At 35.9% G+C, this 27,940-nt stretch overlaps 1 protein-coding gene across 1 annotated transcript; it reads left to right on the top strand.

Moving 5' to 3' along the window:
* The first annotated feature begins 1,766 nt into the window (after window positions 1-1,766).
* Window positions 1,767-27,903, top strand: LOC128212167 (uncharacterized). Its single transcript, XM_052917471.1, has 15 exons — window positions 1,767-1,936; window positions 2,046-2,145; window positions 9,638-9,697; window positions 10,685-10,852; window positions 11,186-11,403; window positions 11,952-12,096; window positions 12,486-12,580; window positions 16,830-16,962; window positions 17,614-17,850; window positions 17,960-18,204; window positions 19,517-19,661; window positions 20,146-20,240; window positions 25,941-26,073; window positions 26,501-26,737; window positions 27,220-27,903. The coding sequence occupies exons 2-15, from the start codon at window positions 2,097-2,099 to the stop codon at window positions 27,888-27,890; spliced, it is 2,631 nt and encodes an 876-aa protein (XP_052773431.1). The 5' UTR covers window positions 1,767-1,936; window positions 2,046-2,096; the 3' UTR covers window positions 27,891-27,903.
* Window positions 27,904-27,940: the final 37 nt, after the last annotated feature.

Here is a 27,940-nt window from a genome sequence, read left to right as displayed (position 1 = left end):
AGAAGGAAAAAAGTTCGGGACCAAGCTCCGACCTCGAGGGAACGCCGGTTCTCGAACGACCGCTTGTTTGAGGGAACGCAGTTTCGTTGTACATATTTTGTATAAATGACTTGTTAAAAATCATTGTGCAGGACTTGTTAGTGTGTCAAACAGTTATGTCTGAATCATTCAATACGTACCGTGTCCATTGCTAATATATTTACATTCACACTTCATTCCTAAACGATGGTTGTTGTTTATCAATTGCACTTTATTTCTGTATAAAGTGCAATGGCATTTCCCATCGATATCGTGTGCGTTTGTTCGATACTTCTGTCCTGTCATTGGGCGCAATAATACCAAGGGGCGGGGCATATTTACTACGGAACTATTTTTTTCAATGAAATCGTAGTAAAATTTTTGCCAATATTGGCAACATGCAAAACTGTAATCTGCAATAAAGCAGTTAAAAAAAGATAAGCAACGATAATTTGATTGATTTTAATGTAGATGGTTTCATGATGGATGGAACAGTTGAAGAAACGTTGGTGTTTAAAAAGGCTGTTTAATGTCACGAAAATGCAAAAACAGTTAGTTCAAAATAACCTCTATGACGGGTGCTTGTATGACGTCATGAGTGATGTCATTGAAAAAGTTTTACATTAAGCTCGATTCGGACCGCAACATAACTCGGCAGTTGCATTTTGTTTCGACGCCATTTTGCAGTGTTCATTCGTTTGGAAAGTGTTGTTGTTTTGGAAATTTACTGGATTACTGGGATTATTTACACACAATACCTATTGGGTAATCAATTAATTACCTATTCAGTCATACTTTAACCATTGTTTGTTTTGATAACTAATTTAAGCCTGAAAATTTGGTAAACATGTTCTTGAAAATGAACAGCATCTTCAGCATCAGAGAAAACATATTTGAAATTTCTTTGTTCATTGCATACGACGTAATGGAATCATGTCCATATAAGTCGTATGTTCTGAATAAAATCGACAGAAATAACTACAGTTCGGAGGAGTTAGTCGTTTTAGACATAATTTAGTGCTTTTAATAGTCAAAACAATTGCAGAAAAAACTATTTAGTAAACACATCAGCTTGCCAGGAAAAGACAACTCAGTAGAAAATATGTAAGTTATATGTGGTTTATTTCATGTTTTGGTATTTGTATGCAGCTACGTTATATATGCTAAAATATGTTTTTGTGCAAAAGTTAGCATCGTTGACCAACTTTCGGTCAAAAACCTGGTCGCTCAGCCTTCGTTGTTATGATGCGGGCCCTGATAGCGCATATGTAAAGCAAAAAACCCGGGCATTAACGGCACGTGAATTTACTGAATAATGCACGTTTTCTACCGATAACGTCCGGGTTTTTGCGTTTTAATACACCACGATAACGGACCGAAAACACACATTTTAAGCAATAATACGTATTTATAATATTCTTGACCTTGAAAAGATAGAAAGTAATCATATAAATAAGGAACTATTTTATCTGTGCATTCATTGTGGTATAAAATTAGGTTGCGATAGCTGTTCTAATTTACCCACCGTTGAGAACAACGAGAGAAAGAAAAAAGAGAAAATGCTCTTGAATAATCAATTTATTTTAGCAGAAATGTAGATTTAAATGAATGAAAATATAAGTATTAAAATTCGACATGTTGCATTTTATTGGGGTATGGTATGCAATGGCGCAGTTCAAAATATTGGTGGAGTCCTTCGGACTCCACCCATTTTGAACAGCCCCATTGCATACCATACCCCAATAAAATGCAACATGTCGAATTTTAATCCTTAAAAAGAGTGAACGGAATTTGATCCCATTAACAGTTATTGTTTTTATCAATATAGGATTTACGACGGCGAATGACAACCTATTGATTATGTGTGTATTGCTGTCACAGCTATGGACTTAGTTCAATTCTTAATGAGAACCAGAAAGTAAGCATATTTCGAAATACATGTTTATTGATCAATGGCTTCCCGGTATTTTGGTTATTATACATCCTGTTTAAAGATCTTCTTTATTTCGTTTCGTTTTTTGTTCAAGGTAACCAGGATAAGTAAAGGATAAGGATCAGTGATCATTGATCAACTACTCATGTCCAAGAAAAAACCTCCGTCGCCGTTCCCGGCTGAAGCACCATCAGGTATATTTATGTTCAATACTTTTGTAGAAGAAATGTTTTCCATTGTGTTGATGGTAACCAACGAATATGTATATGGAAAATTGAGTCATCATCGTATTAAATATGGTTGTTTGTAGCTATCATATACAAGAGTAGTCAGGGGCATGAGGATAGGTCACAACGCACTCGGTTGACCCCTTCTTATTCTATATAAATCGGCCATTTAGAAAAATAAGTGAATTTTTGAAACCGCTCGGGCGTAACGTAATCGGATTCCTAGCAGACGCCATTTTGTAAAACATGTGTATAATTCGAGTCTATCAGACGATACGCTTACTATACTCGTAGCGTCCCCTGCCGGGTTAAATCAGTTTATATTTTTTTAGTCGTTGTGCAATCGTTACCAATACCAGTTAATTATTTGAAAGCGAGCTTCTTATTCAATATAAATCGACCACTTTAAAAAAATGAGTGATGTTTTGGAACCGCTCGGGCGTAACTTTATGGGATTTAATACAAACGATATTTGCGAATTTTATTTTAATAGTTTCGGGTGTTTTATAAATATATTTCATAATTGAGTTTAAAATATTTACTATATTAATCGGGGTATTAGTCGATTTCTCTTTTACAATTAGTGCAACTTATCTATAATTAACCTTTGGAATTACCATTGAGGTATCCCACCGCACACATATTTATTATTCAATTAGGTCGAATTATTTTGTTTATTACTGATACATATTTTCGCATTGTAAAAACGTTTCAAATTCAATCAAACGCAGATGTTGCATTATACATTTTATTTACATACAACAAATTTGTTTACATAAAGCAGATGATATTCAAATTCAAATACATTTTATATACATGTGGTACACAGTATATTGTCAGGTGTATAAATCAATTCATGTTAAAATTTACTTACAGCAAAACATGCGTTAGACATAGCAAACTAGTGTGAAAGGAAACATATAGTGTATATTGCATACATATTCATGGTATCGACTCATGATCGTTGTAAGGAAGACATGGCATATTAACGGTTTGTACAACATTTATAGTCCATAGGGTACTGTTTGGAAATCATTCGTGATGACGCGAAAACAATTCTATAATCCTTTGCTTACCTTTTTGTTACAATACAACATTTTTCAGGGTTTCGTACAATTTTGTTTTCATCGACGAGAGTGACTGAGTTAATCTTGGTTCCGCACGTGCCCATTTTCAGGACGGTATCATAATTGATGTCAAGGGGTTTTTTGAAATTGAGTGTTATTCCGCGCACCTTGCAAATAGATATTTGTCCCTTGTTGTTTGGGTGTACAAGTTTGTAAGCCTAGTTTTTAGGACCCCCGGTAACAAAATGCGTAATGTTATTTTTCGGTGTTTCATCCGTGAGGTCACCTAAATAGTCGCCGAGAAGAGGTTCCCAGTCTCCAGGACGAATGGTAAAGACAACTGAATCAGTGTCACAGTACAAAACACGTTTTCCTAAAGGCTTCAAATAACTGTACAGCTTGAGTCTTGCCTGGGCTGTGGTATATGCGGCAATGACCACATTGGTTCTAGAAGCAGCTTCAATAAAATCATGGCCATGAACCCAATCTAATTGAACTGCCTGGTCATTTACGAATCGAACGTTTTTTACATCTTGTTTATCTGATGTCATCATATCCATAAACAAAGCAGGGTCGTCAGTGTACGTCGTTTGCGTAAGATTGGAGCGTTGTCCAAATTTCCCCCAGAGTGAGTTTAACATCAGTTTCGCTAGGGACCTCAAACCTGGATTTTGTTTTATTTTGTCATAATCGAGACGGATGCCTTCTTTGTTCTTTGCTGAATGTACGTCTGTTTTGATTCCTCATTAACGCACCAGTCGGGCCACCCACTGGCTTCTTGCTTGACCTTTAAAAACGTGTTGACATAATTATTCGGTGAAAAGGCCGCCATTTTTTGAGACTTTGTCGTATTGTGATATTTCACTGAAATGCCAGACTTCGTAAGTATTAAGTATTTTGTAACCTTGTGACACGGCCATTTTTAGCTCGTCAGTCACCCATGTCCCTGTCAATGACCGATCCTGCGACGTATGGTGGCAGTTTGTTTGCTGATAGTTTTCACCGCATGTCCGACAAATTTACCGTTACATTTTGCAGGCAACAGAGGCACATACAATCCTCTAGGAGGTAACACTTTGCATTTCACTAGCCCTTCATACTGACTAAGGTCTTCAAAATTGTCAGTGATTATTTCTGGATGCCCAGTCGGTATTTTACCTGTTTTGTTAATGAATGGATAAAGCGACGTTACATCGTAATACTTTATTTTGCAGTAGGTTGTCCGGTTAGCGCAGTGGTTAGCGCACTCGCTTCTCACCTAGGCGACCCGGGTTCAATTCCCGACTCGGGCGCATGTGAGTTTGGTTCCTGGTCACCAATCCGGACAAGTGGTTTTTCTCCGGGTTTTCCGGTTTCCTCCACAACACAAGACCACACTCTCGCGTAAAATCGTGCCAACGAGAGTGATTAATATAATGTTGTAATAACTTGTTTCACAACCGTTGTAAAATAAATATGTTTAAACTAAACTAAACTTTATTTGTTTGTCAAAAGCTGTTTCTTCGTATAGTTAAAATGCCTCAGTTCTTCAGCCTCTGTGCTTGTGTACAAGTTCTATACCAAATGTCTCATCTACTACAAATTGTTCGTATGATTGTAAGACCCTTTCAATTTCTGATAGTATCCGCTCTACTGTCATGGATGACCTTGGCATAAAAGGTAGCACTATTGGAAAGTCCAACTCGGGATTGTTTAAGGATATTCTAACTAAATCGTTTGACGGTATATCCTTTACCATTTTGTCAATAATCGATTGAAAAAATGTTTTCAAATACTTCAAAATGTTTTGTAAATATCGCACTTCTATATCCTTTACATATATCTTATAATAACTAGCATTTCTCCTGAACATTTCGATTTTTCTTTCACTGACTTTCTCCATGACAAAATGACTGTCTTGATTATGATTTTTCTCTGTTTAGATCGCTTTGAATTGCTTGCTGATTGGCTGTCAGACGAGCCTCTCTTTTTTTCCATGTGCATCAATCTCGGCTTCACTTTTCTGTTGGATGTTGTTATTATCATAACAACTATCGCCATTGGTTCCTTGTACACCGCCACCTGTCTTAATGCTGCTCAAAGTGGTTGTTGAGTGCATCTCGGCTTATAAATGCTTTAAGACAATCCGGGCAATGATAGCTGTTTTCATCAATGTGTTTCCTCATGTGCCTTTCCAGGTTATCTTGTCTTGTAAATGATTTCTTGCAGGTCTTACAATTTAAGCACGGCCAATGGTTCTCAGTTCTCCTATGCTGCTTCAACTGACTCAGTTTTTTTGAAACTAGCCCCGCACTTCTCACACTGGTAAACCATGTTTACTTCTTGACGTCCGGAAATGAAAAGACCAATAATGCAAAACTAGCTTCTTTTATATTTTGGAACAGAAAGAAGGGGGTTTGTGATTGGTTTGCCTGTGCCGATTTTGATTGGTGAATTAAGAGGTGTAACGATTGGTCAATTGTGGTAGACAAATAATGCAAAACTAGCTTCATTTATATTTTGAAACAGTAAGAAGGGTGTTTGTGATTGGTTTGCCTGTGCCGAATTTGACTGGTGAATTAAGAGGTGTAACGATTGGTCAATTGTGGTACAACAAACCATTTTGATTGGTGTTTGTGTCTATAATCTTGCAGAATATGTTTATAGAACCGGTTTTAAGTTACTGCGATTCATTTGTGGACTAGCAGGAGGCCGAGAAACATGTTCTCTGCACAGTGTCCAGAGTGTCACCAATGCTTCTCGAGGAGAGATCCTATGTCAAGACATCAGAAAAGCAAACACAGAGAAACAATGCAAGCGTATTCACAGAGCGGTGAAATGTATTCGCAGTCGTCACCACCACCACCACCACCACCACAAGGAGGGCCACTACCACCACCACCACCACCACCACATCTTGGACCACCACCACCACCACAGGGAGCGCCAACACCACTACCACCAAGAGAGGACCGTTATGAAAGCAGAAGCATGGTATTGCTACATCCGTTTACCATGATGATATCAGGACCCACAAGTAGTTATCTTCCACAGACTTTTGTAAAAATCGAGTAGTCACAATATCATTGAATTTTGTAATATCGGTAGCTACTTGGTTTGTAATCACTTATCACGTGTTAAATCGCATTCTCAATTGATATATTTCAGCTTGTAGAAAGACAACATTTGTTAAGGACTTAATGCTTTGCAATACCACTGGAATCCAGCCAGAGAATAGTGTGTCTTTACAAAAGATGGCAACCACTGTATTCGTTAGTTCAGAGGACAGTATTTCCAAGAGTGGAATTTGTTCAAGGCATTACAACGGATTTAGCGGACGATGATTTCTTTGATCCCAGAATCAACAATATATTGGACGATTTGTACAGCGAATCGGGCAAGGATAAACGGATAACTGATTTATTTACCGAGGGATTCCATCATTGGTCTTTATCTGTGATTTCCATCAACCAAAATATATTTGGCAACAAGGACGCGACTCAAAGGAGGAATTGCCATTATCTAGTGCTGTTTAACAACCCTGTAGATCGACAAACAATCATGACACTAGCTCGACAGATGTACCCCGGTAACACAAAGAAATTCCAAAAAACCTTTGCAAGAGCCACTAAGAATCCTTACGGGTATTTGTTCATAGACTTGAAACCCTTTACGTCAGAAAATGATAGATTAAGATACGATTTGACATGGATAGACACTCAATCAGGGAACAAAACAAGGCTGATCAATCAGATGCCAGAATGCCAAAACCGACCTAACATAACCAATCAAATTCACGCAGGTCGGTGCGAATCTATAAAAGAGATGAGTGTACCAGAACTCGATCATTCATCGGTTGGATTTCAAGGTATTCACATCGACGAAGAAAAGGAAAATACCATGGCAGGTAAAGCACAGGCTTGTGACGATTGTGGACTCTTGTTTGATTTGGGGCACGACGTTCAGAGGCACGTGAAAAGTGGTTGGTGTTCAATAAATAGGGAACCTCCTGCTAAAAGGACAAGAACGGAGTAAGATGAAAATGAAATAGATGATGATGTAGAAGATAATGAGGGATATAGACATGTATGGGACGTTGCTCAAAGTTGTAGCCAAATCAAGTTCAACAAGCAATACGACCAATTTATTGACGATGGAGAAAACGAATATGATGCAACGGATATGGCAGAAAAACGTATGCAACCATATAAAGAAAACAACTACTTCGATAGATACCAAACGTTGTTGGAAACATACTGGTTTCCACTGATGACAAATGCTACCCATCGTGAGACTTTCCAACAAATTAACGTAGTAAGAAGTCAGTTTGACATCCGCAGTAAAATGCGTATTATAGAACAAGAAGATTTTCCTTTGAAGACTTATTTGACTTGGGGGATAGTGAAGAAAACGAAGAAGATGAAATCGAAGAATAAGACATGGATAGTCAGGACGTAGAATAAAAACACTCAACACTGAGTTCTCCTTTAATTTTTTGGTTGAACACGGAACTGAGAAGACATGGCTCCGTGGGAGGATTATCTAAAAACAATTTATGACGATCCTAAGTATCCCGGTAGTTTTGCAGGGCCACAGAAACTGTATAAAGTAGTAAGAGAAGAAGGAAAATATAATATAGGAATGCACAGAATACGAAAGTTTTTGCATAATCATGAATTCTACAGTCATCACAAACCTGTTAGAAGACGTTTTCATCAAAATCATGTTATGAGTGCAGGAAAAGATGATTTGTGGATGGGAGATCTAATTGATATGGTGAAATTTGTGGACTTGAACCAGGGCTACAAGTATATATTATTAGTCATAGACACGTTTTCCAAGTACGTATGGTTACGACCCTTAAAAGCAAAAACGGGAGTATTTTTACAAATATTTCTAAACCCTAAATTATACACAGACCTGTGCCACTGTGGTAAAATGATAAAACCAGACTTTTATCAAACTTAACGCTTATTGACAATGCATTAAGAGCGATCCAAATATTATGTAGTACGATGATGATATCAGTAACTTAACCCAAGACCTTATATTAAAACTGCCGTCTGTTTAAATAAAAATATAGGACCCTTACCTGATTTGACACCTTTCTTTTTCCGCTTGATGTCTTCTTTAAAAACTGCGATTAAACGTAGTGTACTTGTCAGCGGACTGCGTTAAAATGATAAATGTTTCAAGTTGTTTATCGATAAGATGTTAAATTACGCAATCGGATTGGATGAGTTGTATAACATGTCTATACTTGCTTTGATGATCACATGAAATACACTCTGGCGCGTGCCACTAATATCGCTTAAAGTAGTTCGCGCCAATCATTTCAGTAGTATATTTTCATAGTAGTTTTAAATAGTCAAGTTTAAATCGCGATAGCTGCGGAGTTAACCAACTTGCTAGATTTGAACTAAATAGTATACCGTCTCACTGCTCACATTTGTTGTGATGGAGTGATTGACGGTTCAAAAAGTAAGACTGTCTCCTTTTTCTGATGATAATTGGTGTATAAACAAAGTAAAAAAAAGAATGTGAGTCATTTAGATGGGTTATGGTGAGATCAATGGTCAAGATATGCCGTTTAAAGAAAGATTAACGGTGTAGATTACTGAAATAGTCGTGGTATCTTGGCAAACATTATAAATAACATTGGATATTCTGTTTATACTTGTTTAAAGTTTAACCGAGTGTACACGATTAAATTAAGCAGTGACACTGAAAAGGGAATGTTGTAAAGAGGTCGTCCTCTTGAATAGCTAATGATAAGTGAAGTAAGCCATGGCCGTGGCAAAGTGATTAGTGCTTTGATTTTTAACCGTGCAATACGGGTTCGATCCCCGGTCGTGGCTGGTCATACCCTTTCATGCCGATTTACACATAAATGTGTAACAACCCAACTATTGAACAAACGCTTTTAAAATAATTCATTGGTTAAACCTGGTATTGGTTACGATTGCATAACGACTAGAAATACGTCAGCTGGTTTAACCCGGTATTGAGTGTTCAAATACTACCAATATCGTGCGTAGTAACTCACAACTATTGCACAGCGCTTTAATATAATACCATACCGTTACGCTCGAGCGAACCCGAAAATTCCCTCATTTTCCAAAAAGGCCGATTGATATAACATAAGAAGGGGTCAACCGAGTGCGTTGTGACCTATCATCATGCCCCTGACTACTTACAAGTGTAGTGTTATATGTATTTCTCATTAGCATTGACACATATTTTATGTTGTAATAGTATTGCGTAGGGTTACATATAAAATTATGTTAAACATGTTATTTCGAAATTATGAAATTGTATTTCACTGTTTAAAATACGTTTGGCAGTTAGCTACTCTGGTGCATGTAAACAAGGATGTTGGTTCTAAATAACTGTTTTTGCCTGATTTTTTACAGGATTATACAGCCATACAGACCAAGAACCATATCCGTCCTTGCGTAAATTGCCCGAAATAGGTAAATGACTAAATGCTGACGTGTATCCCCGTTTTGTAGGATCGAGTCTACACTGATTTTCTCTTTGTTGTTTAATACAGCCTTTACGTACACCGAAAACAAATCTTAGACACATTATTGAAATTATAGAAACACAGGGGAGCGTGGCTCTGGGCTCGAACCCCCAGCATGACGGGTCTGCAAGTCTCTCGTTTTTAGTGTAAATAAATACAATGTTTGGGAATGCTTGCAGATACCTTGAACAAAAACATGAAGGTTTCATAAACAATATAAACACAAATTGAATCATAGTCCGGTGTGACCAATTAAGGGCCGAAATTTGGCCACAATGCAGATGCTCAAATATATATACTTTTTCCGAAATGTGAGTTCCTGTTTTTTTAATGAAACAGATGGGAGATGATGTGTTCTTAAAGAAACAAACTTAAACACTTAACTTTAATGCTTTTTATATCTTTTTCTGTTCTTTTTAATAGCATTCTTGTTATCCATTTATTTCTCTAAAGAGCCAAAGTCGGCCTGACATCAACTTCAGAAAAAAATGTCAGAAGCCCAATACTGTTTATAAGACGCAAGCATTTTTTATTGGAAATCTGAGGGGAAAAGTGCGTCTTATACTCATTGATTTACGGTAATTTCTAGGCAACGTTGGAGTTCCTGATATTAATCAAAATGATGCATTTTCCTAATCAGAAAGGCCCCAGCATCATACTTTCACCCTTGTACCAGTACAATATCTTGCACCTCGTCTTTTCCCAGAAGTTTCTATTCAATTATCATTTATATAAATAAGCTAAAGCTTAGTTGAAAAGTGCTCCATATGCTCGATTTTATACATCCGTACAAAACAATTATAATTCATGAAATACTAAACACCTAACTACTATGCGAAGGATATTTACTTAATAAGTATTGAAATTAATAATGTACACCTTAAATTCCGAGACAAATTATAGTTGACATAATACACTCATGATTATGTTTCAGACAACAAAGCTGTTATTGTGAAAAACCTTCCAGCCTCCTATACCGGAGACAGTGAGCATCTACAGCTGTTTTTTGAGAGCAAGAAACGGGTTGGGCGTGAGCTAGATGTTCAAGATGTCCAAATTGTCAACAATGCAGAGGCGGTGGTTACCTTTAAAACGGCTGAAGGTTTGCGTCAAGTTAACTTATAACATAACATCTTTATGTTTCACCAATTCTTAATTTTACATCATGACATGCAGTCATGGTTGTGAAAATATATCCATTATATTTTCAGACGTCATTTCAATAATCAATTTTATGAGGCTGGACAGTGTGAGGTATGACGCCGAACATAAGGTCAACACTTAGTAGTGTGTGCGTGTATGATTATCGAAATGCCTTCTGATGATACAGTGCTATTTTCACAGATATTGTTCCTTTTTCATTTGATACTCATGCGATTTTTCACTTTTCACTTCCACTGGTTTTTATTTCATGTATTCCAATCATTGAATACAGATGCCAATTACATCTTACAACACCACAAGAATTCTCCGCTAGTAATCAAAGAATGCATCATAGAAATCATTCCCTCCGTTCCAAGGGGAACGGTTCGTCCAAAAAAGGAGAGCACTCAAGTAAAGGAAGAAAGCCAGTCAGGGAACTACGTGGAGTCGAACGAGGTTGGGGGCTTTAGAGACTGTGCAACTTTTGAAGATGATTATAACAGTGTTGTGGTAATTCATTTTTATTTATTTTCATACATAAATAGCTGTTAGAACAAAAATACAATATAAAGATTTTAACAAAAGCCGCTCTTTTTTCCTTCCTGTGGTTGACTTTGCACACTTATTTCATAAATATTAAGTTAATTTAGAACCTGCATGTTAACTAAGTTTTTCATGTGCAAGATGTTTGAAACTGGAAAATGTGTCTTAATTTTGGAAAAATGAATATATAAATAAATAAAAACCTTCATCACACAACTATCTTGTAATATCTACCATAACTGAACCCTTTCAAACAAAATGTCCTATAGTTACTTTATAAAATCATTTGTTTAAGGCACCGTTCTAAATATGTTTTGCATAAAAATAATTAATGACTATCTTGAAAGTACACATTACTTTCATATCATTCTAAAGCATGCGGGTGGCCATACCATTTTCAGTAATAGAAAACGTTGACATGATAATTGTAAATTACAGGTTATGTCATTTTAGCCTGCATTGAGACCGCCTCATTTTATTTGCGTCGTTCCATACTCTTGTATTGCTATTTCTAGGTGACTGGATTTACGTATAAAGTGACACATGATGCCTTGCGTTATTACTTCGAGAACAAGCGAAAGTCTGGAGGAGGAGACATTCTATATGTACAGGTGGACAGAGAGGGAAGAAAAGCACACATTACGTTTTTAGAAAAATCAGGTACCCGAATAAATGATGTTAACGTGAAGGCAATTTTTAATTTCTTCTTGAAGGCTCGTGTTCTAGTCAACTCTTGTTTTACTGACCGTGCCATTTCATTTATCCCATAATTTTTCAGTAAAGCTATTTTGGTGAGTGTGTGGACTGTTTGTGGTGTTAGTCTTTGTGTTTGTGGCTGTGATATGCTTCTGTCTTAAGTTCATTGTTGTTCTGACCCTTGCCTCTTAACAGGGTTTATTTTGTAATTTTCAACTACTGTGCTCGTCTCTGTCGTTTTCATTGTTATATTGAACACAAAATAAAAACTGAGGGGTAATTATGAAACCCTTATAATCCAACGTCCATATTTTGCTTTTAATATTTAAGACATTAATTTGTACTATTTTTAGATGCAAGGGAAGTTGTCTCAAGAATCCACAAGTTGAGTGACTGTGATCTTACTGTTGTGCCTTTTATCACCAGCAAAGTAGAAGTTCTCTTTGAGGTAAAGTTATATGTAGTCCGCTGTATAGTTTTTTATTATAAAATTCTTTAAAATACCGTTTAACATTCTTGGGCTATAAAGTTCTAGTCTTTGAATAGAAGTTCTCTTTTAGGTAAAGTTATACGTTGATTGACTGATATTTCTTAAAGAGAAAAGTTCCTTTGTGGTAAACCTGTACATTGTTTGACTGTAAAATTCATAAAGAAAAACGTTCCTTTGACGTAAAGTTATGCGTTGTTTGACTGTAAAATTCATACAGAGAAAAGTTCCTTTGAGGTAGAGTTATACATTGTTTGACTGTAAAATTCATAAAGAGAAAAGTTCCTTTGAGGTAAACCTGTACATTGTTTGACTGTAAAATTCATAAAGAGAAAAGTTCCTTTGAGGTCAAGTTATACATTGTTTGACTGTAATTTCTTAAAGAGAAAAGTTCCTTTGAGGTAAACCTGTACATTGTTTGACTGTAAAATTCATAAAGAGAAAGGTTTCTTTGAAGTCACGTTATACATTGTTTGACTGTAAAATTCATAAAGAGAAAAGTTCCTTTGAGGTAAAGTTATACATTGTTTGACTGTAAAATTCATAAAGAGAAAAGTTCCTTTGAGGTAAACCTGTACATTGTTTGACTGTAAAATTCATAAAGAGAAAAGTTCTTTTGAGGTAAAGTTATACATTGTTTGACTGTAAAATTCATAAAGAGAAAAGTTCCTTTGAGGAAGAGTTATACGTTGTTTGACTGTAATTCCTTATAAAGAAAAGTTCCGTTGAGGTAAAGTTATACATTTTGTGGCTGTAAACTCCTTGAACTTGACTTTAACTGTTTTGGTAATGTCCAATTGTCTCATTGAATTAAATTGTTCTGTTGTTTCATATAATGATCAGAACAAGTGTTCATCTTTTATTATCTTTTGTGCATATTGATTATACTTGGACTAAAATTAGATAGGATAACAAATCCATTTTTCAAAACTTGTTCCTAAGAGCTTCTAAAAACTACTAAGAGACTCTTATAATGCACCATGAACTTTTATAATGATTGTATTGAAATAGGTAATTATGACAATATTTAAAATTCAGAAGTATTAAATGAGGTTAATGGGGAAGACATATTGTTTTTACCCTGTCTGTTTGTCTGTCAGACCCTCAATAAGTCACACTTTTTCGTTTTCGCTTACTAACTATAGAACACTTGGACCCAGGAACTTTATACTTTGTATGCAAATTGGTCATGACCAGTAGATGACCCCCGTTTGTTTTAAGATATGTAAGTCGAAGGTCAAAGTCACAGTGACCTTGGGGTGAAAAAAATAGTTTCCGCTAATAACTAAAGATCTCTTGCACCCAGGAATTTTTTACTTGTATGACAGCAGTTGTTCACAACAAGTTAATGACCCCTTTTGGTTTTGAGATCAGAAGATCAAAATACAAAGTAGACCTTGAAGTGAAAAACGGTTTTGGGTCAATGACTTAAGAAGGCTTTGATGCAGGAATTCATATTCGTTTTGCAAGTTCGTCATGATTAGTTTTGTGGTCAGTTTGTCAAAGGTCAAGGTGACCTTGAGGTAAAAAACGGTTTTCGCTGAATAACTTCAAATTTATTTGGGGTCCAGGAACTTGATACTTGGTATGCAAGTTGGACATGCCTAGTAGATGACCTCTATTGATTTTGCGCTCACTAGGTCAAAGGTCAAGTTTGACGAGACCTTCAGGTGAAAAACGATAGATTGGTGGTGACAAGGAGCTAAAAATGGTTTCCGCTCAATTACTACAGAAGGCATGCACCCATGAACTTCATACTTAATATGCCAGTTGGTCATGACTAGTAGATGACTCCTATTGATCTTAAGATGAGAAGGACAAAGGTCAAGGTTGCAGAGACCTTGAAGTGGACAATGGTTTTTACTCAATAACTTAAGAACGCTTGGGCCATAACCTTCATACTTGAACGCCCTTGGTAATTTCTAGGTAAACTTCAGTCATTAGTTTTTGACCCCAGGTTGACAGTGTTCGAAATAATAATTGCTTACAATGTATATTCTCAATTAACTGTTGACAATGTTGGAATTATCATTGCCGTAAAAAGACAGTCCCAATACACTGTTGACAGTGTTTGAATTACCATTGCTGGCAATAAACATTCCAAATAAACTATTCACAGTGTGCGAATTATCATTGCTGGCAATGTAAAGTCTCAAGAAATTGTTGATAATGTTGGAATTACCATTGTTGTCAATGTACATCGACAGTGTTTGAATTACCATTTTTGTCAATGTACAGTCTGGATAAACTGTTGACAATGTCTGAAATATCATTGCTGCCAGTGTGTATTGACATTGTTTAGATTACCATTGCTTTCGATGTACAGTCGCAATAAACTGTCTATAGACTGGTGGAATTACCATTGCTGGCAATGAACATTCCCAAAAAAACTGTTGACAATGTTGAAATTATCATTGCTGGCAATGTACAGTCTCAAGAAACTGTTGATAATGTTGGAATAACCATTGCTGTCAATGTACGTTGACAGTGTTTAAATTTTATTTCTGTCAATGTACACTGACAGTGTTTTAATTACCATTGCTGGCAATGTACAGTCTGGATACACTGTTGAAGGTGTCTGAATTATCATTGCTGTCAATGTACATTGACAGTGTTTACATTACCATTGCTGCCGATGTACAGTCTCAATAAACTGTTGACAGACTGATAAAATTACCACTGCTGGCAATGTTTAGTCTCTATAAACTGTTAACAGTGTTGTAATCATCATTGCTGGCAACGTACATTGACAGTGTTGGAATCACCATTGCTGTCAATGTACATGGACAGTGTTGGAATCACCATTGCTGTCAATGTACAGTCTTAATAAACTGTTGACAGTGTTGGAATCACCATTGCTGTCAATGTACATGGACAGTGTTGAAATTACCATCGCAGTCAATGTACAGTCTCAATAAACTGAGACTGCTTTTGTTATTCTAAACTTGTTGGTTCGGAGTATATTAAACTTGATTTATAGAGAATATTGTAGTGAAAGCTTTTGAGATCAGTAGGACAAAGGTCAAGGTTGCAGTGACCTTGAGGTGGACAATGGTTTCCACTCAATAATTTAAGAACGCTTGGGCCATGAACTTCATACTTGGTCTACAAGGTGGTCGTGATAAGTTGACGACCCCTATCGATTTTGAAGGGACCTATATTTATTTTTAGGTCAGTATGTTAAGGTCACAGTAACCTATAAGTGAAAAGCGTATGTAGGTCATCAGTAGGTCACTGCTGGTTTGTCCCCAGTCCAAAAGTACAAAGTTCATGTTCATCGTTGATAATTTCTCAGCTATGACAACACAACAGAGAAGACAAGTGCCTTTCAAAAAAGTTATCTGTAGTTTGCATTGATATTGACATTTGCTCTATATAAAAGGGTTTATAATCAGATCAAACAATCTGCTTTGTAAGAAAAAATGTTTCATTGGTATTCGATGATGTCGGCTTGCCAAAAATTCTTTGCAAAAAAATAGATAAAAGAAATGAGACTTTGGATGACTGTTGCAGCGAAATTAAACACAAGACCAAGAGTTATTTTCAGTTTCATTTCTTTTTGATAAAAGTAAGAATAAAGGCTGCTTCTTTTTCCTTACTCATACAATAAAGTATTTGGTTAATATATAACTTGAAACTCATAAATGCAGAATTATACATTTCATGATAAAAGTAATAAATAGGGCTTATATATAATCTTATAATACAGGGTCCTATGGACTAAAGAAATATTACAAATTTCACCTTTTACAATGCCCAAATTCTATTTTCCTGACATGTAAGTACTGCAATATGAAATTGATACAAAAAGTGTTTAAATTACAATTACTGTCAATTACATTGACAGTGTTTGAATTTCCAATGTTTTCAATGTACAGTCTCAATAAACTGTTGACAGTGTTTGAATTACCATTGCTCTCAATGTACAGTCTTAATAAACTGTTGACAGTGTTTGAATTACCATTGCTCTCAATGTACAGTCTCAATAAACTGTTGACAGTGTTTGAATTACCATTGCTCTCAATGTACAGTCTTAATAAACTGTTGACAGTGTTTGAATTACCATTGCTGTCAATGTACAGTCTCAATAAACTGTTGACAGTGTTTGAATTACCATTGCTGTCAATGTACAGTCTTAATAAACTGCGACTGCTTTTGTCATTTTTAGCTGTTGATTCCAAACATATTAAATTTGATGTTTTTTTTGCAGGATCTTCCTTTTAACATTACAGAAGATAGCTTAAAAAACTACATCGGAGCCAAGGTCAGAGGATCAGAGGTTTGCACGGTTACATTCAACCAGAACAGGGACAAAGCCGTGGTGCATTTTGCTGAAAATATCGGTAAAAACAACTTACATAGTAATTAACAGTCTTTGTATGAATAATATTCATAATTGGTTCCCAATAACCAAAAATTCAAATGTTAAAACCGTGTGATTGAGTGATTTATTTATGTTTAATTAACCTGAGTTTTACTGAGTAACATATTTAATAACAGTTATACCGTTAAAAATAAACCACCATAGTTCTGGCTACAGTTTATTTTTCATTTTTGAGGCATTGTTAATGTTCTTTGGTATCCTTGATTGATATTGTTCTTAATTTGGCGGGGGTTTATAGCAGTCTGCGACTGCTCTTGTATATTTGTAAAATTCTCATTTTGAAGAGTTCTGGGCTTTTAGATAAATATATCTTCATAATTATCATGATAATGTAAAACAAAAATTTAAACTGTAAATTTATTTAAGTAATTTGGTTTGTTAATATAAGAAACTAGTTAATTTTTGTCAGTGCATTAGGCACAGCTCATCATGGCAACAATAATACAATTTGAGTCTATTATGTCTGCATTTATATTCTTAATTTCCATCAATGTCACATATTGGCAATGGGCAGATGTGTTCCCTTATTTGCTGTAAAAAATAGTGACTCATTTACAAACAAACCTTTGTTGTTGAGAACTAGCTAGATGTGCGGTAATTATTACTACAGATATACAGAAGGTGCGCGATGCGTGTACTAAACATGCGATTGATGGACATCACCTTAAACCCAAAAGCATACCCGTCACCACGTCCATCACTGTGTTTGAATTGCCGGAAGATGTCACTAACGATCATGTCTGGTATTACTTTGAAAACAAAAAGCGTAGTTGTGGAGGTGATGTTTTGAACATAGATGAGCATTTCGAAGATGGATACTGCATCGTCAGCTTCAAACAAGCAAGTGGTAAGTTTGACAATTACGCGTAAACATTAAATACGTTAAAATTAAATAACATGGATAGCCTTGGTATCAAAGTCTTTACCTCACAGATTTAAATTTCATGGTATTTTAGTCGTCCAAAGAGTGTGCAGTAAACGCGGTGGACACTCTCTATGTGAGGTTGCCGTGCAGGTTGCTCCATACAACCATTTTCTTGGTTTACCCTTTGGCTGCGATGTTTCAAGTCACCGTGACGCTGCTGTCATCACTCTTGGCAAGCACTTTTACGACACCCAGGCAGTGCAATACACGGAGCCATCAGCCGCTTGTGGATCTGAAGACAATGCAATTGATCAATATTGTTATAACAGTGTTGAGGTTATTTATTATGTTTTATACTGGTACATAAGTAACTGTTGGTGACATACATGTATATGAGAGATGTTTTAACACCGGCAGTTTGTCTTTCCGTCTGTTTTGTATTTGATGTGCACAAGATCTGCATGTTAATTATTTCCCGGCTAAATCAATGGTTTTAGGTGGTGATATTGTTTCTTCCACCACACTTTTATCATATCTTGGTAGAGACTGGTCAAATAATTTTCAAACTTGGTCTGAATATTACCCTTGATGGAATCTCGAACGCTTGTAAAAGTAAGTCACAAAGGGTCAATAACTAGGTCACTAGGTCTTAGAAAATTCTTGTAACACACTAAGTCTTGTCAAATATTCATAAATCAAAACCTAGGCCAATATTTCAAATCTTGTCTGGAACCATAGAATAGAAACCATATATTGGTAGGGATTGGTTGGATTATGTTCAAACTTGATCAGAATGTTCCCATTGGTTAATCTCAACTTTGGTAATAGTGGATCACATGGGATCAAACAGAAGGTCACAAGGTCATCTCTCAGTAAAATATTGGGCACTTTAGGCATAAATTTCATCCACTAATCATTAACCTGTTCATCAAAATATTTCCCCTTGATGGATTCTTGGACGAAATAAAAACTGGGTCACTTGTCAATTTTTTTCATTGTCATGAACCATATCATGGCAATGATTTGTCTGATTATTCTCAAGCTTGAACAGAATAATTCCATTGATGGTATCTAACTGCGTTTTAAAAGTGGGTCACATGGGGTCAAAAGCTAAGTCACTTGGTCAAACCTTAGACAAAATATTGGGAACATACTAGAGGCAATATGTCTGTTCCAATATTTATGAAACATCCTTAACCAGAAGGATTTCCTTGATGAAATCAATGACTACTTTGAAATTTGATGACATGAACTACGTGAAAAGGTCATATCTTCGGAAAGTCATGTCCGGAACCAAATATTGGTTTTAATTTTTAAGACTTTGTTCAAACTGTGGACAGGATGTTCCCTTGAATGTTCTCTTGGTAGACTTAAAAAGTGGGTCACATGGGGTCAAAAAGTAATGACTGAAGTTTACCTAGAAATTACCAAGGGCGTTTATATCATTCAAAATTCTGTGTGTGTGTGTGTGTGTGCGTGCGTGCGTGCGTGCGTGCGTGCGTGCGTGCGTGCGTGCGTGTCCATTCTATTTTCCGTAAAAGAAAAAAATGACGTCATAATTGTTAATTCCATGTCATTTTTGCCAATATTGAGACCACTTAAGTTGACTTGCTGTGTTTCATACTCTGGTATTGCTATTTCTTTCTAGGTTACTGGATTTACAGATGATGTGACGAATGACACCTTTCGTTATTACTTTGAGAACAAGCGGAAGTCTGGAGGAGGGGACATTCTAGATGTCCAGGTGAACAGAGAGGAAGGAGTTGCACACATAATGTTCAAAGAAGAATCAGGTACCAGAAAGAATATTCAAATGTGATAGTTGAAATACTAGTTTCAATAGTATGTTAACATAGTTTGTTCATGTTCACGTCCATGCATTTATAGTTATCTTCTCTAAGGCTCGTGTTCCAATCAAGTCTTGTTTTACTGACCGATCCAAGGCGGTAATCCCATAATTTATCAGTAAAGCTATGTTGGTGTGTGTGCCGTATGTTTGTGGTGTAAGTCTTTGTGTACATGGTAGTGATATGTTTCTGCCTGTAGTTCATTGTTGTTCGGGCCCTTGCCCCTTAACAGGGTTTATTTTGTAATGTTTTACTACTGTGCTTGTCTCTGTAGTTTTCATTGTTAATTTGAACACAAAATAAAAAATGAGGGTAATGTATGTAACCCTTTAAATTAAACGTCCATTTTTTGCGTTTAGCTAATAAGTAAGTTTTTAACAGATATGAAAAAACTTTAAATATTAAAGACATTAATTTGTACTATTTTTAGATGCAATGGAAGTTGTATCCAGAACCCACAAGTTGAATGACTGTGATCTTACTGTTGTGCCTTTCATCACCAGCAAACTAGAAGTTCTCTTTGAGGTACAGTTTTATGTTGTCCGCTGTATAATCTTTGAATAATAACAAATATAATAATAATAAAATCTTTTAAATAACGTTTAAAATTGTTGGGCTGTAAAGTACTAGTACATGTATTTGAATAGAAGTTCTCTTTAAGAAAAAGTTGTTTGGCTGTAAAATTCATAAAGAAAAAAGTTTTTTTTTGAGGTAAAGTTATTCGTTGTTCGGCTGTGAGAAACGTTTCTTGAGGTAAAGTTATACATTATTTTGGTTATAAACTCCTTGAACTGATGAAGTTTTTAACTGTTTTTGGTTATGCTCAATTGTCTCATTGAATTGAACAGTTCTGTGGTTACCTAAATTGATCAAAAGAAGTGTTCATCAGAACATCTTTTATCATCTTTAGTGCATATTTGTTATACTTGGACTATAATTAGGTACGATAACTAATCCATTTTTCAAAACTTGCTACTAGGAGCTACTAAGAACTACTGAGAGACACTTATAAGGCACCATGAACGTGAAATTATTGTAATGAAATATATAGTTAATGGGGGAGACATATTGTTTTAGCCCTGTCCGTCAGTCAGTGCATATGTCACAGTTCGTTTTCGCTCACTAACTATAGAACACTTGGACCCAGGAACTTTATACTTTGTATGCAAATTGGTCATGACCAGTAGATGACCCTATTTATTTTGAGATCTGTTAAGTCAAAGGTGAAAGTTATTCCGCTCAATAATTGAAGATCTTTGTGGTCCAGGAATTGTATACTTGGTATGCGAGTTGGTCATGACTAATAAATGACACCTATTAATGTTAAGATCAGTAGGTCAAAGGTCAAGGTAGCAGTGACTTTCATGTGTAAAAGAGTGTGTTAGTGGTGACCTTAAGCTGATATATTGTTTTTGCTCAATAACTAAAGAACTCTTGCATTTAGTAATTTCATACTTCTATGCCAACTGCTCATGACAAGTTAATGACCCCTGTTGGTTATAAGATCATTAGCTGAAAGGTCAAGGTGAACTTGAAGTGAAAAACGGTTTGGGCTCAATAACTAAAGAAGGCTCGGACGAAGGAATTTTGAGGTCAGTATGTCAAAGGTGAAATAACAGTTTCCGCTCAATATCTTGAATGACTCTTTGGGCCCAGGAGGTTCATACTTGGTATGCAAGTTGGACATAACTAGTAAATGCCCTCTATTGATTTTGCGATCACTAGGTCAACGGTCAAGGTTGACGAGACCTTCAGGTGTACACAGTGTTGGACGTCCAACAAATAACTTCTAAAACTAATTATCACAAGTCAGTGTGTTATTACAAGTCATTGAGAAAAACATTTGATAATGTTTGAACTTCCATTGCTGTCAATGTACATGAACAGTGTTTTAATTACCATTGCTGTCAATGTACATGGATTGTGTTTGAATTACCATTGCTGTCAATGTACATGGACAGTGTTTGTATTAACATTGCTGTTAATTTACATGGACAATGTTGGAATTACAATTGCTGTCAGTGAAAATGGACAGTGTTTTAAATACCATTGCTGTCAATGTTCATTGACAGTGTTATAATTAACATTGCTGTACAGTCTGAATAAAATTTTGACAGTGTTTGAATTACCATTGCTGTCAATGTACAGTCCTAACAAACTGTTGACAGTGTTTGAATAACCATTGCTAGCAATGTTCTTTGACAGTGTATGAATTACCATTGCTGTCAATGTACAGTCTTAATAAACTGTTGACACTTTTGGCATTACCATTGCTGTCAATGAAAGTCTCATTAACCGTTGACAGTGTTTGAATTTACATTGCTGGTAATATACAGTCTCAATAAACAGTTGATAGTGTTTAACTTATTATTGCTGACAATGTACAGTCATAAGAAACTGTTGACAATAGTGTTATTACCATTGCCGTTGATGAACAATCTCAATAAACTGTTGACAGTGTTGGAATTATCATTACTTTCAATGTACTTTGACAGTGTTTGAATTCCATTTCTGCCAATGTACATTGGCAGTGCTGGAATTATCAATAAACTGTTGACAGTGTTCGAATTAACATAACTGGTAATGTACAGTCTCTATAATCTGTTGATAGTATTGGAATTACCATAGCTGTAAATGTGCATGGACAGTGTTGGAATTACCATTTCTGTCAATGTACATGGACAGTGTTTGAATGACTATTGCTGTCAATATACATTCTGAATAAATCTGTTGACAGTGTTTAATTATGTCTCCCCCATTCATGGGCAGACATATTGTTTTTGCCCTGTCAGTCAGTTAGTCAGTCAGTCAGTCTGTAAGTCCATCAGTCTGTACGTCACACTTCGTTTCTGCTCAAAAACTATAGAACGGTTAGACCCAGACTTCATACTTGGTATGTTGGTTGGTCATGACAAGTAGATGACTCTTAATTCTGTGATAAGTAGGTCAAAGGTCAAGGTCGCGGTAAACCTCAGGTAAAAAACGGTTTTCACTCCAAAACTAAAGATTTTTTGGGTTCAGGAACGTCATACTTGGTTTGCTAGTTGTTCATGACTAGGAGATGACCCCTATTGATTTTGAGATCAAAAGGTCAAAGGTCAAAGTCGCGGTTACGTTCAGGTAATAAACGATATGTTGGCGGTGACCTTAAGCTTAAAAATGGTTTCTGTTCAATAACTAAAGAACGCTTGTATCCAGGATTTTCATACTTGGTATGTTAGTTGATCATGACTAGTAGATAAATCTTGTTGGTTTTGAGATCAGTAGGTCAAAGGCCAAGATCAGCGTGATCTTGAGGTGAAGAAACGATTTGTGCTCAATAACTAAAGAACGCTTGTACCCAGGAGCGTCATACTTTGTATGCTAGTTGGCCATGACTAGTAGATGATTCGTATTGATTTTGAAATCAGTAGGTCAAATGTCAAGGTCGCCGTGACCTTGAGGTGAAGAAACGGTTACTGCTCAGTAACGAAAGAATGCTTGCACCTAGGAACTTCATACTTGGTATGCAAGTTGGTCATGACTAGTAGATGACCCCTTTTGATTTTGTGATCAGTCCGTCAATCAGTCCGTCAGTCTGTACGTCACACTTCGTTTCCCCTCAATAAATAAAGAACGCTGCACCCAGGAACTTCATACTTGGTATGCTAGTTGGTCATGACTAGTAGATGACCCCTATTGATTTTGAGATCAGTAGGTCAAAGGTCAAGGTCCCGTGACATTGGGGTGAAGAAACGGTTACCGCTTAGTAACTAAAGAACGCTTGCACCCAGGAACTTGGTATGCAAGATGGTCACCAAACTCCTGCATAAGACTCACAGTGAAAGAGCTATTATTTTTGGTGGTTTTATTATTGACTTCCTTGAAACATCTAATTCTGACTTAAAAACATACTTGTGCAGTTACTAACATATCATTTAACAGCCTACAACTGCACAGAGGACCCTTCTAGATCATATATGTATATAATAAAAATGTGAACTGCAAAGAATCTGGTGTAATTCCGATACGTTACAGCTACCATGACATCACATATGCAGTCGTCAGCTTTCCACACAACCATCAGTGATGATTGCATACTCCAGATTGAAATGAAACAAAATGGTACTTCTTACATCCATCTATCACATTACGTCTTAATATTCATAGGATCACTGATCTTATGCAGTAGATGTTCATTATTAAATACGGGTGAATAAACCAAACTTCACTGTTGGTTCGTCTCCAGTCCAAAATTACAAATTTCATGTCCATCATGTGCATTTTCAAAAAAGCAATCTCTAGTTATCATTGCTGTCAATGTACAGTCTCAATAAACTGTTGACAGTGTTTGAATTACCATTGCTGTTAATATACTGTCACAATAAACTGTTGGCAGTGTTGAATTATCATTGCTATCAATAAACAGTCTCAATAAATTGTTGACAGTGTTAAATTATCACTGCTGTCAATATACAGTCTCAATACACTATTTACAATGTTGGAATTGTCACTGAGGTAAATGTACAGTCTTAATAAACTGTTGACAGTTTTGGAATTAATACTGCTGTCAATATACAGTCTCAATAAACTGTTGACAGTGTTTGAATTGTCACTGATGTAAATGTTCAGTCTCAATAAACTGTTGACAGTGCTGAAATTATTACTGCTGTCAATATACAGGCTCAATAAACTGTTGACAGTGTTGGAATTATTACTACTGTAAATGTAGTCTCAATACACTGTTGACAGTGTTGAAATATCACTGCAGTCAATATACAGTGCCAATATACTGTTGACAGTGTTGGAATTATCACTGTTGTCAATAAACAATCACAATAAACTGTTGACAGTGTTGGAATTATCACTGCTGTCAATATACAGTCTCAATAAACTGTTGACAGCGTTGGAATTATCACTTCTGTCAATGTACAGTCTCAATACACTGTTGACAGTATTGGAATTATCACTTCTGTCAATGTACAGTCTCAATAACCTGTTAACAGTGTTGAAAGTATTACTTCTGTCAATGTACAGTCTCAATAAACTGTTAACAGTGTTGAAAGTATTACTTTTGTCAATAAAAAGTCACAATAAACTGTTGACAGTGTTGAAATTATCACTGCTGTCAATGTACAGTCTCAATAACCTGTTAACACTGTTGAAAGTATTACTTCTGTCAATAAACAGTCTTAATACAATGTTAACAGTGTTGGAATTATCAATTCTGTCAATAAAAAGTCACAATAAACTGTTGACAGTGTTGGAATTATCACTGCTGTCAATGTACATTCCCAATAAGCTGTTAACAGTGTTGGAAGTATTACTTCTGTCAATGTACAGTCTCAATACAATGTTAACAGTGTTGGAATTATCACTTCTGTCAATAAACAGTCACAATAAACTGTTGAAATGGTTGGAATTATCACTACTGTCAACATACAGTCTCAATTACCTGTTGACAGTGTTGGAATTGTCACTGCGGTCAATTTACAGTCTTAATAAACTGTTGACAGTGTTGGAATTAATACTGCTGTCAAAATACAGTCCCAATAAACTGTTGACAGTGTTGGAATTATCACTTCTGTCAATGTACAGTCTCAATACACTGTTGACAGTGTTGGAATTATCACTGCTGTCAAGTCAATGTACAGTCTCAATACACTTTGACAGTGTTGGAATTATCACTTCTGTCAATGTACAGTCTCAATACACTGTTGACAGTGTTGGAATTATCACTTCTGTCAATAAACAGTCACAATAAACTGTTGACAGTGTTGGAATTATCACTGCTGTCAACATACAGTCTCAATTAACCGTTGACAGTGTTGAAATTATCACTGATAAAATTACCATTGCTTGCAATGTTTAGTCTCTTTAAACTGTTAACAGTGTTAGAATCACCATTGCTGCCAATGTACATGGACAGTGTTGGAATCACCGTTGCTGGCAATGTACATGGAGAGTGTTGGAATCACCATTGCTGTCAATGTACATGGACAGTATTGAAATTACCATTGCTGTCAATGAACAGTCTTAATAAACTGTTGACAGTGTTGGAATCACCATTACTGTCAAGGTACATGGACAGTGTTGGAATTACCATTGCAGTCAATGTACAGTCTCAATAAACTGAGACTGCTTCTTTCTAAACTTGTTGGTTCGGAGTATATTAAACTTGATTTATAGAGAATATTGTAGTGAAAGCTTTGTGTTATATTATTTTTATAATGCATGCTTTTGCAGGATCTTCCTTACAACATTACAGAAGATAGCTTAGAAAACTACATCGGAGCCAAGGTCAGAGGTTCAGAGGTCTGCAAGGTTACATTCAACCAGAACAGGGACAAAGCTGTGGTGTTATTTGCTGAAAATATCGGTAAAAACGACTTACTTTGTAATTCAAAGACATTGAGCCAATCACTTAAGCAAATAAATATTGGTTCCTAATAACTAGTATTTCAAACAAAACCTTATAATTGAATTATTTATTTACGTTTTGCTAACTTAGTGTAACTTAGTAACATATTTAATGACATATGAATAGTTATAAGTTTACGAATAAACAAATGACACTGCACTGCATAATATTACAACATATTTGTATTCGCCAGACACTAATTTTATAAATCATCTTATAACACGATAGAGTTAAGATCACTATTTATATAACATTCTATTGTCTGCTTTTATATTCTTTTTTTAACCAATGTCAAATATTGTCTATGGACTAAAATAGTAACAACAAAAAATCAAAGAACAAATCCTTGTTTAGAATTAGCTTGATTTGTTGTATTTTACAACAGATATCCAGAAGGTGCGTGATGCGTGTACTAAACATGCCATTGATGGACATCACCTTAAACCCAAATGCATACCGGTCACCACGTCCATCATTGTGTTTGAACTATCTGAGAACGTTACCCACGATTCCGTTCTGTATTACTTTGAATACACAAACCGTAGTTGCGGAGACGACGTTTTGAACATAGATGAGCATTTTGAAGATGGATACTGCATTGTCAGCTTCAAACAAGCACGTGGTAAGTTGATCAATTAAGCGTATACATAAAAGTATCACTCGCATTTAAAATCAATACATAAACATGAATAACAACATAGATATTTAGTCATAAACCTTTAACTACTTACTAAATAATGCATTAATGGAAAATAGTAATTACTGATAACAAGATTGTAACCGTGTAGTTCATAGCTGAGGACGCACAAATATGAAATGATTGATGAGTGTAAAAATATTTACAGTGATCAACTATCGTCTCATAAGGTTGAATACCCTCTTTTCTGCACCTTTCTTTCCGATTATACACGGTATCCTTCATTAGAATCATTGTTTATGATGTTAATTAATCCTTCATTAATTAAAAGAAGTGTATGTGGTTCATCTTATTTGAGAGTAAGAGTACATCTTTAAATTCGTTAATTTTAAATAACATGGATAGCCTCCTTATCAAAGTCTTTATCTTACAAAGTTAAATTTCATGGTATTGTAATTGCATTTTAGTCGCCCAAAGAGTGTGCAGTAGAGTTGGTGGACACTCTCTAAGCGGGGTTGCCGTGAAGGTTGCTCTGTACAATCGTTTCCTTGGCTTACCTTTTGGCTGCGAGGTGGCAAGTCATCACGATGCTCTTATTATCACTCTTGGCAAGGAATCTTATGACAGTTACAAGTTGATATTCCTGAATAGCAACTTGTCCATTCAGAATGAAGCAAACGCCTTGCTTCATACATGTCATGCTATCGTGAATGATTGGGGTAATGATCCCATTGTCGTCGAAAGTACACTAACAAAAGATGAACCAGGGTATCGTAAATTGGAGAAAGAATGGGAGAGCAATGTTACGAAAGCAATCACTGGTGTATTCGATGATATCAGTGTCAGTAAACGTGTGGTTGCGGAAGAAGCTTGGTCAGCTATGATGAAGGAAGTCAGAGGTTTGAAGATGACATATCCAGATGACGTCGTTTTCATTCCAGAGAAAGTGAAAGTACAAGTTATATTAGTTGCTAGAACAAATAAAATGGACTGCTCTTGGAAAGAACTCACAGCTGTTATCAATAGAGCAATAGCTTTCGTAAAAGAAAGTAAAGAAAAGACCACTCAAGAAGTAAAGTTTTCGTCGTGGAAAATGAACTATATACAGAAATCGGACTTCTCAAATGGATTCAAGTAAAGAAAAGACCAGACAAGAAGTAATTTTTTCGCCGTGGAAAATAAATTATA

Source organism: Mya arenaria, chromosome 12 (assembly GCF_026914265.1).
Source record: "Mya arenaria isolate MELC-2E11 chromosome 12, ASM2691426v1".
Taxonomy (NCBI): Eukaryota; Metazoa; Mollusca; class Bivalvia; order Myida; family Myidae; genus Mya; species Mya arenaria.
This window is presented reverse-complemented; position numbering and strand designations above follow the sequence as displayed.

Bases quoted from the DNA above. Each gene is read 5' to 3' on its own strand.
- LOC128212167 (XM_052917471.1), top strand. From the start codon at position 2,097: ATGTCCAAGAAAAAACCTCCGTCGCCGTTCCCGGCTGAAGCACCATCA. The intron at 12,581-16,829 runs GTAAAGTTATAT...TTTTTTTTGCAG, and splicing joins AAGTAGAAGTTCTCTTTGAG to GATCTTCCTTTTAACATTAC. The intron at 20,241-25,940 runs GTACAGTTTTAT...ATGCTTTTGCAG, and splicing joins AACTAGAAGTTCTCTTTGAG to GATCTTCCTTACAACATTAC.